The sequence below is a fragment of the Canis aureus genome, chromosome 38 (genome assembly GCF_053574225.1).
Source record: "Canis aureus isolate CA01 chromosome 38, VMU_Caureus_v.1.0, whole genome shotgun sequence".
Classification (NCBI taxonomy): domain Eukaryota; kingdom Metazoa; phylum Chordata; class Mammalia; order Carnivora; family Canidae; genus Canis; species Canis aureus.
The window spans coordinates 4351188-4366115 of NC_135648.1; the positions used below are offsets into that span (position 1 = coordinate 4351188).

The 14928-nt window shown below is 44.6% G+C and overlaps 1 protein-coding gene and 1 long non-coding RNA gene across 10 annotated transcripts in view; one reads left to right on the plus strand and one right to left on the minus strand.

The window, feature by feature from the left end:
• Positions 1-1833: 1833 nt before the first annotated feature.
• Positions 1834-5352, minus strand: LOC144307355 (uncharacterized). Of its 8 annotated transcripts, none has more exons than XR_013374242.1 (4): positions 5258-5352; positions 3499-3630; positions 3066-3206; positions 1834-2926 (listed from the first exon to the last, which is right to left on the minus strand). It is a non-coding gene; the product is annotated as an uncharacterized LOC144307355 (long non-coding RNA). The 8 variants fall into 8 exon arrangements; XR_013374246.1 differs by lacking the exon at positions 5258-5352 and adding an exon at positions 5028-5046; XR_013374244.1 differs by lacking the exon at positions 5258-5352 and adding an exon at positions 4953-4971.
• A 224-nt stretch (positions 5353-5576) lies between these two features.
• The window catches only part of NUF2 (NUF2 component of NDC80 kinetochore complex), a 28316-nt gene continuing 18964 nt past the window's right edge, over positions 5577-14928 (plus strand). The window contains exons 1-5 of one of the 2 annotated variants that reach the window (XM_077887085.1): positions 5577-5718; positions 8975-9117; positions 10333-10407; positions 11392-11468; positions 11949-12010. In XM_077887085.1, coding sequence (XP_077743211.1) covers positions 8995-9117; positions 10333-10407; positions 11392-11468; positions 11949-12010 — 337 coding nt within the window. In that variant the 5' untranslated portion in view covers positions 5577-5718; positions 8975-8994. Of the gene's footprint in view, positions 5719-8205; positions 8326-8974; positions 9118-10332; positions 10408-11391; positions 11469-11948; positions 12011-14928 lie in introns of those variants that run through there. The other variant, XM_077887086.1, reaches the window with a different exon arrangement.

Consider the following 14928-nt stretch of genomic DNA (forward strand, 5'->3'; position numbering starts at 1 on the left):
GTTCTTAGACTGTGCTCTACTCTCATGTGTGGGTCTTCCCACGAGTTGTTACCTCTATCTGAGCACTTCTCCTCCTCCCCTTTTAACCCGGCCAATTCCTAGATATTCTCAAGTATGGAGCCAATTGGGTTGAACTGCATTTTCTAAAAAAAAAAAAAAATATTTTTATGACCTGCCTCCCTTCCCCATGAGAATATAAGATGTCAGGTCAATTGTTAGATTGGTTTATACATTTGTTCACTATTATGTTTCTAGTATCTAGTTCAGTGTCTGGCACAAAATTAGAGGCTCAATAAAGTTTTTTGAATGAAAAGATGATTGCCAAGAAAGCCAGGAGGAAAGTCAACTCATTCAGACTATGGAATAGGTAAAAACTTCTTGACTCTCTGAAAAACCAGGATAAGTAAGAGTCAGGCAAAGAAATCAGGATAGCCCAAATAGTCAATAAAAATAAGATCTCAAACTGCCTCATGAACGGGGAGTGGGTGTGATGGGAGATAAGTTTGGAAGCATAAACAGTGACAAGACCATGGAGGTCCTCCTAGCACGCCAGGCTATGGAGTTAGACTTTATCTTGGAGGTGATAAGAAAGATGGATTGAAGAAATCTAAGCAGACAAGTGAAACTTTTGGGTTTACATTTGGGACTGATCCCTCTGGCTGCTACTTACAAGATGAATTTGGGCGTGTGGGCAGCGGTGGTAAGGCTAGGGACAGCACTGAGATAGTGGGAATGAAAGGGACAAATTAAAGTTGGAATGGCTCATGAGCCCTCCCAAGTGGATCCATCTAGAAGGCCAGGAAATCATTGTAGGAGTCACCAAAGGGACATGACCACTGGTTGACCTGTGAGCTGGACACCGGCAACTGGAGGCTCATCATGCCCTCCCCTGTCCTTGAAATGTGTGTCCAGCTTGCCTCCCCTGGGTCCAGAGGCTGCTCCAAGGACACAGCCTTGAGATAGTGATGTGCTGCTGAGACCCATCTGGATTGCATACGTGACTGGACCCCATTCAGGATTCTGCGTAAACTTTCGAGGTTTGGCAGGCAGAACAAGCCTTGTACGTAAGTTCCTTTGCTTCGTCAACCTGCTACCTACCCCTCTGGAGTGGCCTCTTTCTTCCACCTCTCCCTGCCCTCCAACTATGGGCCTGGTTTCCGATTACACCCAGGAAGGTTCAAGGAGACTGTGAACCAATAGAAATAAAAGTCTGAACCTCAAAGAAGTCTGGAACAGCAGTTTTAGGCTCCATGAGCAAATAGATTAAAACAATGAGTGGGTGATACTCCCAAGGAGAAAATACAGATAATAATAATAATAATAATAATAATAATAATAATAATAATAATAAAAATAAAATGTTGGAACCTACACTGTTTAAAGGGCAGGGAGAGAAAGAGCCAGCTAAGAAGTATGAAGTAGGCAGAAAAAAAAGAAGCAACGCAAAGGGAGTTAGGTTTCAAGGAGGATCTGATCAGTGGTACCAAATGCAGCTGAGGGGTCTAGAAGGAGAAGTACTGATCCACAGCATAGGTGGGGGTATATTCCATCTCCTGGGATAAGTAAGACGGAGGTACATGGGGCAGGGAGGGAAATGGGGAGGCAGGACATTAAGATGCATGTTGTAGGATGGCTTGCATTTTCTGGTAACTGGAAACAAGGCTGCTGGAAATATGTGTGGCCCGTAGGGAATCTTTGTTGCAGTGAATGGGTGACTGATGGCAGGTAGGGAGGAGAATCCATCTTAGTATTTTCACCTATTTCTATTACCCCAGATCAAGTGAATCAACTTTTCGGCCTTACTGATCTGCAAAAAACAAAGCAGAAACAATCCAGAATCTAGCATTTTATGTTTTTAGTTTCAGAGGTAGAGTTTGGTGGCTCATCAGTTGCATGGAACATCCAGGGCTCATTCCATCACGTGCCCTCCATCATGCCCATCACCCAGTTACCCCCATCCCCAACCCACCTTCCCTCCAGTGATCCTGTTTGTTTTCTACAATTAGAGTCTCCTGTGGTTGTTTCCCTTGCTGATTTCCTCTTATTTTTCCTTCCCTTCACTTTAAAAAGACATTTGCTTATTTTAACCCAAAGCATGAGCTGCCACAGAGCACCACGTGCATTAAAGGTAAAGTTCCAACTGCAGGCTTGTCTCCCTGAGCATCCCCATCATGCCACTCAAAGGTCTGTCATCCTTCTCTAAAGTACAATCTAGAAAGGGAACATGAAATTAAAATGAGCAGGAACCGACATAAACACTGCAGATGCATGTGTCTGAAAAACACCTTTCAGACTACATTGGGCACCTTCTAACAAAGACAGGAGTTGAGGCTGGGAAGGGGTGGTTTGTAAGAAAGCACTGAACACCGTAAGACCGGAAACTGATGAACGACCAATTAAAGGATTGTCAAGAATCTGGTGAGCTGACACTGGAGACCATACGCCCTTGTGTAGTGCTTCCTCCAGGGCACCGAGCTGGGGATTTATGGGATGCATTCAGGGTTACAGTTCTGACAGGCTCCTGGGTCAGATGCATCGGACGCAGGGAGTGTGGATGCTGATAAACCCTGCAGTCTAGGCTGGGAAGGGAGGCAATGGCCTGAGGACTAATGGGGAAAATGAAAGAGAAGGGCAGGTATTCAGCATGTGAGGGTACACAGGTGCAGGAAGACACGACGCCACAGCCATGAAGGATCCTAGGTTCAATTTTCTGCTGTAGTTAGTGTCTTTATGCATGATTAAAACTCCAGAAAGTCTAGGTTGAGAGGCCCTTGGATGGCTCAATGGCTGAGCATCAGCCTTTGGCTCAGGTTGTGATCCCGGGGTCCTGGGGTCGAGCCCCACATCGCGCAGGGAACCTGCTTCTCCCTCGGCCTGTGTCTCTGCCTCTCTCTCTCTCTGTGGGTCTCTCATGAATAAATAAAATCTTAAAAAAAAAAAAAAAAAAAACAACTCACACTTAGATAATTTCAATAAATACCCATTAGCTTTTTTTTTTTTTTTTCATACTTTTAAGTCTCACACAACTATCAAGTTGCCTTATTCCCCCAGCTCAACCATTATACCGCGGAGCTGTCTTGTTCTTCTCCACGTTGGGTCCATTCAGTTCTCGGGCCACATACAGGTCACGCTTTCCTTGTCTTGGACGCTCAACAGTTCAGACATTTGTTGGGCACTGGTGCGGAGGAAGTCACCAAGAGGTTTTACTAGGGACCAAAAATAAGTAATAAGAATCAAAAGAACGGCTGGTGCTGCCTGCTCAAGGCTGCCAGGTGCCGGCGGGAACAAGCTCGTGCACTCTTCAGGACGGCCTCTCCCCCTGGAAGAGCTGGAAGGCAGCTCAGGGGGTCACACAGCTTGGGGGGTCCACATGGGCAGGAGGCGGGAGACTGAGCCCAGCTGCTGAGCCCAGAGCTGTGCCTTCCACCCTCAGGTATCCCCCTCCAGGCCCTAAGGACAAGTGCTCCAGTGGAGGAGAAGCCTGTGCAAGTAGTTCACCTGGCTTAAGCGCCAACGAAAGGTCTTTTTTTCCCTCTCTCTCCTTTCTTCACTTGACTCTCTGACATCTTTTACGATTCTATTTTCCTGACCTACTTTTGAGTTTTACCAGGTTCTGACTTTGAGCTTTGCCTAAGTACATGGAATCAGGGAACAAAAAAAAAAAAAAAAAAAAAAAAGCGGGTTCGGACTTGTATATCCATAGGCACAGAAAAGCACCAGAATCTGTCGATTCCAACACAGCCTTTCTAGCATCACGTCCTCCCCGTGTTCCGCGCAGTCCGGCTCCGGCTCCCCCGCTGCAGGCGCAGGCCCGCGGGGGCTCCAGGGCCCCAAACCTGCAGACCTCACGGCTCCGCCCCGGCTCCAGCGCGCTCAGGTCTTGCGCTGCAAGAGACCGACTTGCGCTCATGTACGGAGAGCCCAGCGGGGTCGGGAGCACCTGCAGGGACCTGCTACCTGGGGGGGGCGGGGGGGCACGGAGTAAGAGCCCCGCGCTGGAGGAGCAGCGGGGTCGGGAGCACCTGCAGGGACCTGCTACCTGAGGGGGGGGGTCACGGAGGAAGAGCCCAGAGCTGGAGGAGCAGCGGGGTCGGGAGCACCTGCGGGCCCAGCTCCGGGGGGGGGGGGTCACGGAGGAAGAGCCCAGAGCTGGAGGAGCAGCGGGGTCGGGAGCACCTGCGGGCCCAGCTCCGGGGGGGGGCGGTCACGGAGGAAGAGCCCAGAGCTGGAGGAGCAGCGGGGTCGGGAGCACCTGCGGGCCCAGCTCCGGGGGGGGGGGGGGGTCACGGAGGAAGAGCCCAGAGCTGGAGGAGCAGCGGGGTCAGGAGCACCTGCAGGCCCAGCTCCGGGGGAGGGGGGGGTCACGGAGGAAGAGCCCAGAGCTGGAAGAGCAACGGGGTCGGGAGCACCTGCAGGCCCAGCTCCGGGGGAGGGGGGGGTCACGGAGGAAGAGCCCAGAGCTGGAAGAGCAACGGGGTCGGGAGCACCTGCGGGCCCAGCTCCGGGGGGGGGGGGGTCACGGAGGAAGAGCCCCGCGCTGGAGGAGCAGCGGGGTCGGGAGCACCTGCGGGCCCAGCTCCGGGGGAGGGGGGGGGTCACGGAGGAAGAGCCCAGAGCTGGAGGAGCAGCGGGGTCGGGAGCACCTGCGGGCCCAGCTCCGGGGGGGGGGGGTCACGGAGGAAGAGCCCAGAGCTGGAGGAGCAGCGGGGTCAGGAGCACCTGCGGGCCCAGCTCCGGGGGGGGGGGGGTCACGGAGGAAGAGCCCAGAGCTGGAGGAGCAGCGGGGTCGGGAGCACCTGCGGGCCCAGCTCCGGGGGGGGGGGGGGTCACGGAGGAAGAGCCCAGAGCTGGAGGAGCAGCGGGGTCAGGAGCACCTGCGGGCCCAGCTCCGGGGGGGGGGGGGGTCACGGAGGAAGAGCCCAGAGCTGGAGGAGCAGCGGGGTCAGGAGCACCTGCAGGCCCATCTCCGGGGGGGGGGGTCACGGAGGAAGAGCCCAGAGCTGGAGGAGCAGCGGGGTCGGGAGCACCTGCGGGCCCAGCTCCGGGGGGGGGCGGGTCACGGAGGAAGAGCCCCGCGCTGGAGGAGCAGCGGGGTCGGGAGCACCTGCGGGCCCAGCTCCGGGGGGGGGGGGGGTCACGGAGGAAGAGCCCAGAGCTGGAGGAGCAGCGGGGTCAGGAGCACCTGCAGGCCCATCTCCGGGGGGGGGGGTCACGGAGGAAGAGCCCAGAGCTGGAGGAGCAGCGGGGTCGGGAGCACCTGCGGGCCCAGCTCCGGGGGGGGGGGGGGTCACGGAGGAAGAGCCCCGCGCTGGAGGAGCAGCGGGGTCAGGAGCATCTGCCGGTCCGGCTCCTGGGGGAGGGGGGGGTGTTACGGAGGAAGAGCCCAGAGCTTCCGGCGGACCTCAGCGCCCCCTCGTCCCCCGGAATCCAGTTCCGCCCGGACTCCAACGCCAGGAGAAACGGTTCCGCTCGCATCCCAGCGCCCTCTCTCGCAGCGCAAGCCCCTCCCGCGTCGAGTCTCTGGAGCCTCCTCGGCCCCCGGCGCGGCGGCCGCGCAGGAAGTGGGCGGGGCGGAAGTGGGCGGGGCTTCCGATGGGAGGCGGCAAGTTTGAAAAGGGACGAGCGGTTGGTGGTTGGTGTCTGTTGACTTTTGACTTGTGGCTTCGCGTGCGGCAGCCCCGCAGCTCCTCGGCGTCCTGCGGGCGGCTGGCGGGCGCGGTGAGTGAGCGGGGGCGGGCACGGGGGGACGTTTTTTGGTTTTTTGTTTTTTGTTGTTGTTGTTTAGCCTTTGCCTCCCGGAATTTGGATTTCCTAAACCAGCTTGTTTTAGCAAAGCGAAGCGTGTACGATCCTAACAGGTGTTCTGGCAGCGTCCACTCTGCTCAGCTTCTCGGTGTCGCAGATAAATGAGGAACCGGAGGGAGAATTTAGCAGTTGATACCTGCTGACTTGCTGGGCGGTCCTGGGGTCGCGGTGCATACGTGACCAGGTCATTTATATCCTAGAGAGCTCGTACTGTGCTTGGAACTGAGGTTTACCATCAAAGAAAGGTAGAAATTGGGTATGGGGGATGATTTCAAGAAAGAAGCACTGGGAGTTATTGGGAACGCCTGGGAGGAGACTAACTTGACACAGGAAACTCATGGATTTATTAAATATTGGGATGCTTTAAAAAAAAGAAAAAAGAAAAAAAACAACAGAAACATTTGAAACCGAGGTGGCGGGTCGGGTGATTGAAGTATTTTTTTCGTGAAGATGTTACATGATGCATTCGTGTTTGTAAGGACTGCTCTGATAGTGTGCAAGACATGTTAGAAAAGGATGTGTGATGATGATGATGATGAAGGTATTTTACACCTACTCTTTCTCTCTTACAATGATCTTTTTTTTTTTTTTAAAGATTTTATTTATTTATTCATGAGAGATACAGAGAGAGGCAGAGACACAGGCAGAGGGAGAAGCAGGCTCCCTGCGGGGAGCCCAGTGTGGGACTGGATCCCAGGACCCCGGGGTCATGCCCTGGGCTGAAGGCAGACGCTCAACCACTGGGCCACCCAGGTGTCCCGATAATCTTTTTTTCTTTAAAGGTTTATTTATTTGAGAGAGAGAGCACGAGCAAGCACAAGCAGGAGGGGCAGAGGGAGAGAGAATCCCCAGGAGACTCCATGCTGAGCTCAGAGCCCCACCTGCGGCTCCATCCCATGACCCAGAAGTCACCACCAGAGCCAAAAGCAAGAGTCCGACTCTTCACTGACCCCCTCTCATGAATTTCTTTGATCCAGATGTAGCTTGTTTCCGAAAATTGACTTTTTCTGCAATCCTCCAGCCAAGTCTTTATCAATGGTTTTTAAATCTGTGACTTAGATGAAAATGTGGAATGTGTGTTTATGCTGAAAAGGACATTTAATATGTGAGGTGTCAGGATCTGGAATCAGAAAGACGCTGGCTATGGAATGAAAGTGTGAAGTCATAAAATTCAGTGATGGGAAGTGAGGATCCTTGCTTAAGGTTCAAATAATTATGTAAGAAAAACATGGAGAAGACCTGGCTTGCTATCGATGGGTCACACTGAAGAAGTTCTCGGAGCTTTAGTTGATTTGTGTGTGTGTGTGTGTGTGTGTGTGTGTGTGAGAGAGAGAGAGAGAGAGACAGAGTCAGTAAGGGCTACAGTTGTCGACTAGACCAGCTGTGGCCAATATCTACTGTATGGATACTCTGCCCCAGGCAAACCGTATCTGGAGTATTGTGCTCAGTTTGAGCATTGCATTTTGAGAAGACATTGACCAGATTGGTTTAGAGGAGAGTAAGTAAAATGGTAAAGTTTCTAAAATGATGTCATATAAGCAGTGGCTCTACTTAGATCATATTTACTTAACCTTGGAGAAGAGATAGCAAGGCAGAGATAGGATAGCTTTCTTCACATTTTTATTTTTTTTTCTTCACATTTTTAAAAGTGATGTCATGGAAACAGAAATTAATGCATTCTTTGTGGTTGCACTGACTAGAAATAGGACCAGTGGGTAAAGGTTACAATGAGCAGATTTCTAATCTAATTACTGAGCCGTACTGAAGTGGAAAAGAGTTGCCTTGAGAATTAGTGAATTTTGTGATGTTTGCACGTGTTCACACAGAAGTGCAAAGATGTTTCCAGCCATCTTTCAGAATGGCTTTCTACATTTATCAGAGGTTATAGGCAAGTTGGAGAAGCTTCTTTTTAGCTATAGAATTCTAAGAAACATTAGGCACCCAAAGAAACGGATTTTTCAGAATCATGGGTCATTTCCATTTTTTTTTTTGCAAAACTGGGTATATTCACACTGGGTCTCTTGAAGTATGCTACTTCCTCACAGAGTAGGGGATCTGAATGTAATAAATCCAACGTTGTGAACAAGGCAGAGGCAGTGGCTGCTATGGCTCGTGCTTCTCCTGCTGTCACTACTGCTGCTCTGTTGGGCACAGCTGGAAATAAGAAGAAAATGAAAAGATGTCAGCTTACAGGGGCTCCAAGTGTAGTGTCGGAGTTCTAGGAACATAACCACAATACACTGTGGCAGGCATCATAACAGTTAAATGCAGAGCTCTAGGACATGATTTCTTAACCTCAACATCACTGACACTTGGACTGAATAATTACTTGCTGCGGGGGGGCTGACCTGTGCATGGTAGGTTCTTTAGCAGCATGCTGGGCCTCTCCGCACCAGGTTTCCATGGCACCCCCATTCCAGTCCTGACAGCCAAAGATGTCTCCACACGTACCCGGAGGTCCCCCTTCCCCTGGGATTGGGGGTGCTTAATTGCCAGAACGACTGCTCCACGGGGACACAGGTGGGAATATCTCACATCCAAGGACATTAGGGGAGAGTGATTTTTATTGTTGTTTTTTTTTAGGTTATCTCTCTGGTGATTGGAATTCCTACCAATCACAGCATTCTATTTTGACTGTATTTTTTGTTTTAGCTCTTTCTTCCTGTGTGCTTCTTAAATCTTATGATCCATCTCATTATGTGTACATTTAATAGTATGTAAGATCGCCGTACAATTTTATTATCTCCCTATATTGATACTGTTTATATCGAACTTCTGCTGAGAGTGTCGCCTACATATCTTGCTTTGAGGATTCTCAGGACCAATCTTGTTAAACCCTAAGTCCCCCCAGATTTAACAAAGAAAACAAATGGTTTTTCAAGTATATTCAAGCAAAGTCCTCTTTCAACAGCATTAGGAAATTTAGAGAATGACTGAGCCATTTCAGAATAAAATGTATTTTAGGACACACACATATATGCACACATTTATTATTTAGGATATCCATATGTATGTAATTGTGTTATCTTACTAGGGTGTTTGATGGTAGTTAGCACTTCTATGAATAGTTCAATGATGGCTTGTTAAATTTGCTTATATTTATCAGCTTCCAGATAAAGAGAACAGCAGGTTGTGCCATGTTTCTGATCTTTGCCTTTTCTTCCTTCAGACTAGCGGGAGATTCCCAAGATGGAAACTTTGTCTTTCCCCAGATATAACGTAGCCGAGATTGTGATTCATATTCGCAACAAAATCTTAACAGGAACTGATGGTAAAAACCTCTCCAAGAGTGATCTTTATCCAAATCCAAAGGTACAGTGTGATTGTGTTTGCATGTGGATGGTGGCATTTAAAAAACAAGTGAAACTACTCTGCCTCTGTAGTGTTTGCAGAAGAGGATGTGCCCTATTACTTGATGTGGGCCAGTCATTTTAATCCAGAAGCAGTCTCTCACCTAGTGTAATTTCAAAATACTGTTAAGTTTATATGTCAGGTGACATCTACATTCCCATTAGGAATTCAGTTCTTTAATATGGTTGTTTTCTTTAAAAAAAAAAAAAAAAAGAAAGAAAAAAAACCCACTTCTAAATCATAGACATATTAAAGTATATTAAATTTTTTATTATTATTGTAGTGGTCTGAGCGTATCATTTATTGGTAGGACTTGGAGGAACCTCTTCTAAGTGGTTTCCAACAATAAAAAGTGCCTAGAAACAATTCTCTTTGGAAGCTTACAGATTAATTTTCTTGCATTGTGCCCCAAGGGGGGGATTGACTTGTTTTGACAGGCTTCGTTCTTATTTCTTTAGTTATTAAATGCAAAAATGAACTACTTATGTGTCACAGAAAATCCCAAAGTCTCCGTCCATCTTTCTGTGTTGGTCTTGAAGAAAACCCGGTTTAATGATATAGAACTCAAACTTTTTGATCTCAGTCCCTTTTTAATCTTTAAAATGGAAGGAATAATCTCAGAATAAATGAATTTATATATGGAACAAAACTGGTCCTACAGGCCAGTACTTGGCAGCTGCTGAATTAAAAGACAAAACTTTTTAAAATTCCATGCTACTCTAATAAATTTATACCTCTAGGATCATAGTGTTCACTTAAACTTTAATATCTCAGGAAACCTTAACATCTAAAGCATGAAATAAGTTTACCCATGGTCTTTTTTTTTTTTTTTTTTTAATACACTCTCAGTATGCCATTATGTTTGCCACATGCCTGCAATCTGTTTTAAAAGACTAACCCGTCTTCCCTAATGTGGATGGATTGGATTTACATATACTTGTTCTCATTCTGTTTATAAGCTTAAAACAGCTGATCTCATTGACCACTTATAACATCTGAGCAAACTGATAAGTATATAGGTGTTTTAAAGTTTGGAAAAAATTGAATATTTCAAGGGGAATAGAGTAATTTTGATACTCTTAGCATCCATTGACTACAATTTTGAATGGTAATGATGACAGCAATTCAGCTGTAGAGTCGTGCGTCAGAGTATTAAAAGTTGTTTTTCTTTTGTAGCCTGAAGTCTTGCACATGATCTACATGAGAGCCTTACAAATAGTATATGGAATTCGACTGGAGCATTTTTACATGGTGGGTTTAAGATGAGGCAAAATTACATTCTTTCGCTGCATTTCCCTTGTTCAGATGGCATACTGGCTTCAGGATAGGAAGTTCTTGACTTTAATTTTAACAGAATTAAAGGCTTATATAAAATTAATGTCCCTTGCAGAAGAATCTTATAATAATAGCTTATATTGATAGCTTTAGTAAGACGACAGTAGTAAAAGACTTAACTGACACAAATAACTGTGCAGTTATTCACAGATTTACAGGTTTGTCTTCAGAGCCTAATGAGCAGCAGCAGAGCCTTCCCACATACTCTCTTTTCTGAGGAAGGACTCCCAAATTACAGTGAAAGATGTATATTAATGTTTAAAACAATTGAAATAAGGCAACTGAGCTTTAGCAAATTAGGTATTGCTAGTAGGAAAAGTCATTTTTCTTAATTTTGTTTTTGAACCCTCAGGGCATGATCTGAAGTTTTACTAAAAATGTACTATTGTTAGAATCTCATCAATATGATTACATATTGCTTAAAAACCAAAGGCTTTGCCACGTATTTGCTATGGAACCTTGCTAAGGCCTAGTTTCTTTGTGTACAAAAAAGGGATAGCACACTGTTGTGAAAATTAAGAAAGAATGCATATGAAATGCTTAGCATAGTACTTGATATTTGGTAAATGCTGACTTTACCCCTTCATTCTTTCATTCATTTAAAAAATCTTTACTGAGCACCTGCTGTGAACCTAGCATTATTAGCAACAATTCTAGTTTTGTTTGCTAAGTTTTAAAAATGTAATGATAAGATTATTTTGATATTAATTTATGATCAAGGAGGGGTGCCAGGCTGGCTCAGTAGAGCATGTGACTCTTAAGCTGAGGGTCATGAGTTCAAGCCCCACATTGGGTGTGGAGCCTACTTAAAAAAAAAAAAAAAGAGTATCTTGAGGTTGAAAATTTTACTCATTTTGTCTATCAATGTATAACTTAGATTTTGTGATATCTTACATTTAGATGCCAGTGAACTCAGAAGTCCTGTATCCACATATCATGGAAGGCTTCTTGCCAGTCAGCAATTTATTTATTCATCTGTGAGTAAAGTCATTTTATTTTCTTAGACTACATGCATTCATATTTTCATTACATTAAGCTCTCTTAATGACAGGATTTTCTTGGAGAAAGAATTTCTATCATCTCCCCCTCCACTCTTTCAGCACATTCAAAATTGTAGACTTTCTTCAAATAGAACTAACTGCTTCCTTCTGTGGCATTTAAAATTCTGCTTTCAAAGGAGGTTTTAAGGTTGTGAATCTAAAATGGTCTGGAGGTTTTTAAAAAGTCCTAGTACCTCCAAAAGTGTGTGCTGTTTATTAGGATTTATGCCTTGGTATTGTTTGAATACTTGTGTAGTGTACGGAAAATGTAGATTTTCTGGATTATGCATGGTAGTAGACTTCTGCTTGGTCTTTTGACATTGAGAAACATATCCAGAAATCTCTTGGAAAATAAAATGTTTGTATCCTGTAGTTTAAATATAACTCATAGTATTCTTTCTCCACTTATTCTTCAAGGGACTCATTTATGCCCATCTGTCGGGTGAATGACTTTGAGATTGCTGATATTCTATATCCAAGTAAGTGAGAATTTAAAATAATTTTTAGTATCTGACTTCAATTTAGTATTTTACTTCCCCATCAATAAATGTAAAAAACAAAACAAAACAAAACAAAACAACTACAGGTAATTGGCTTTAGAAAATATATCCCATTCCTAAGATGAAATTTTTAATCGTATTACTGGAATTGTTTTCCTTTGTAGATCCATAGGAAGGCTGTTTTTCTGATCCGTTTTTCTTAACTCCTTACACTTAAAATTTATTCTGTGAATTTGAAAACATGAATATGCAAGCTGTGATATTGCATAGTGGATTCATCATACTAATTTTCTCAAGTAGAACAATTACTTCTTACCTTGAAGAAAATTTATTTTACTTTGGATAAGAATAGTTTTGATATTTATTCAAATGTCAATTTTGGGATCCCTGGGTGGTGCAGCGGTTTAGCGCCTGCCTTTGGCCAGGGCGCGATCCTGGAGCCCCGGGATCGAATCCCACGTCGGGCTCCTGGTGCATGGAGCCTGCTTCTCCCTCTGCCTGTGTCTCTGCCTCTCTCTCTCTCTCTCTGTGACTATCATAAATAAAAATTAAAAAAAAAATTAAAAAAAAATGTCAATTTCTCTTTCTCTTTATTTAAATGTCCTTAATTCCTTTGACTCCTTGATATTTGTACATCAAGCTGTTCTATGTTGCAAGAGATTCAGTGTGCTATTCAAAAAATTTTTTTCAGGCACCTGGGTGGCTCAGTGATTGAGCATCTGCCTTTTGCTCAGGTGGTGATCCTGGGGTCCTGGGATCGAGGCCTGCATCAGGCTCTCCACAAGGAGCCTACTTCTCCCTCTGCCTGTATCTGCCTCTTACTGTGTCTCTCATGAATAAATAAATAATCTTCAAAAGAATGTTTTTTCCTCTTCCTGATCTACCTTTTTGTTTATTGATCTATAATTTACACAAAATAAAAATTAACCAATTTTAAACATAACTAAATTAATTTTAACAAAGATATATAGTTGTCTTGCCGCTGCCACAATTATGCATGGAAATTGAGCCTACAACAGTTCCCTGGGGTCCCCTTACAGTTGATCACTTCCCACCACCCCTTTTCCCTGACAACCTCTGATCTACTTTCTGACACTGTAGTTTCTTGTCTAATATTTGATATAAATGAGATAATAGTCTGTAGTCTTTTGTGTCTGGCTTCTTTAACTTAGCAGAATGCTTTTGAGATTAGTTGCATTTATTAGTACTTTGTTTCTTTTTATTTTGGAATAGTATTCTATTGTAAATATAAACTACAATTTTTGTAGTTGATACACATGTATATTGTTTCCATTTTTGGCCATTATGAACAAGGCTGCTCTGAACCTAGGCTATGAGTCTTCGTAAGGACCTGTGTTTTTATTTCTTTGGGTAAATGCCTAGCAGTAGAAATGCTGGCTCATGTGTTAGGTGCATACTCAGTGTTTTAAGAAACTGCTGAACTGTTTTCCAAAGTGGTGGCATCATACCATCAGCAATATCTGGTAGTTTTCAATTGCTCCATGTCCTCCCTGGACTTGATATTGGAGATTTTTAGTGGTTTTTATTTTCATTTCACTGGACTAAGAGCATATCATATGTTCATATGCTTATTTGCCATCCATATATCTTCTTAGGCGAAGTGTCTTTTTGAATCATTCTTTTAAGATTTTATTTTTTTAAATAATCTTTGTACCCAATGTGGGGCTTAAGCTCACAACCTCGGATCAAGAGTCAGATGCGGGGATCCCTGGGTGGCTCAGCGGTTTAGCACCACCTTTGGCCCAGGGCATGATCCTGGAGTCCCGGAATCGAGTCCCACTTCGGGCTCCCTGCATGGAGCCTGCTTCTCCCTCTGCCTGTGTCTCTGCCTCTCTCTGTGTCTCTCATGAATAAATAAATAAAATCTTAAAAAAAAAAAAATCACATGCTTTACCAACTGTGCAAGCCACATGCCCCTGTCTTTTGTTTGTTTGTTTGTCTATTATTGTACGGCTTCTTCAGATACTATAAAAACACATAGTTTATCAGATAAATATTACTCAAATATTTTCTCCCCGTCTATTACTTGCTTTTTTAATATAACAATATCTTTTGAAAGCAAAATATACTTCAATTTGAAGATTCTAATTGATCAGTTTTTTCTTTTTTCATAAAAATGATTCATAAAACCATTTTTTGTGTGTGTAGTAGTAAGAAATCTTGGCCTCAGAGATGTAAGATTTTATTTGTGTATTCTAAGTATATCATAGTTCTATCTATCTATCATCTATTTATTTTAGGGAGAGAGAATGTGCTAGAGTGTGCATGAGTGGGGGATGGGGCAGCAGGTGAGGGAGAGAGAATCTCAAGCAGGCCCCACACCCAGTACAGAGCCAGGTGCTGGGCTTGATCCCCTGATCCCTGAGATCATGACCTGAGCCAAAATCAAATGTTGGATGCTTAACCAACTAAGGCACCCAGACACCCCAAGCATGTTATAGTTTTAGCTTTTATTATTTAATGCTTGGATTTTTATATATGATGTAAGGTCAGGGCCAAAGTTCATGTTTTTTTCTTTTTTTGGATATAGTCACCAATTATTTCAGCACTACTTGTTGAAAAGATTTGTTCTTTTTCCATTGAATTACCTTGGCAGTTTTTGTCAACAATCAACTGACCAACTACCACACACCTATTAGAATAGCAAAAGTCCAGAACACTGATAATATCAAATGCTGATGGTTTATTGCCAGTGCTCCTGAGTGAGCTTTGGTGTTTTCCCTTTTCAGGGAACTTATCCACTTCATATAAGTTGGCAAATTTATTAACATAAAGTTGTTGGTAACTTTCCTTTATCATTTTTCAGTCTTTGGGGTCCATAGTGATGTCCCTCTCTCATTCTGACACTGGTAATTTATTTCTTCACCCTTATAGTT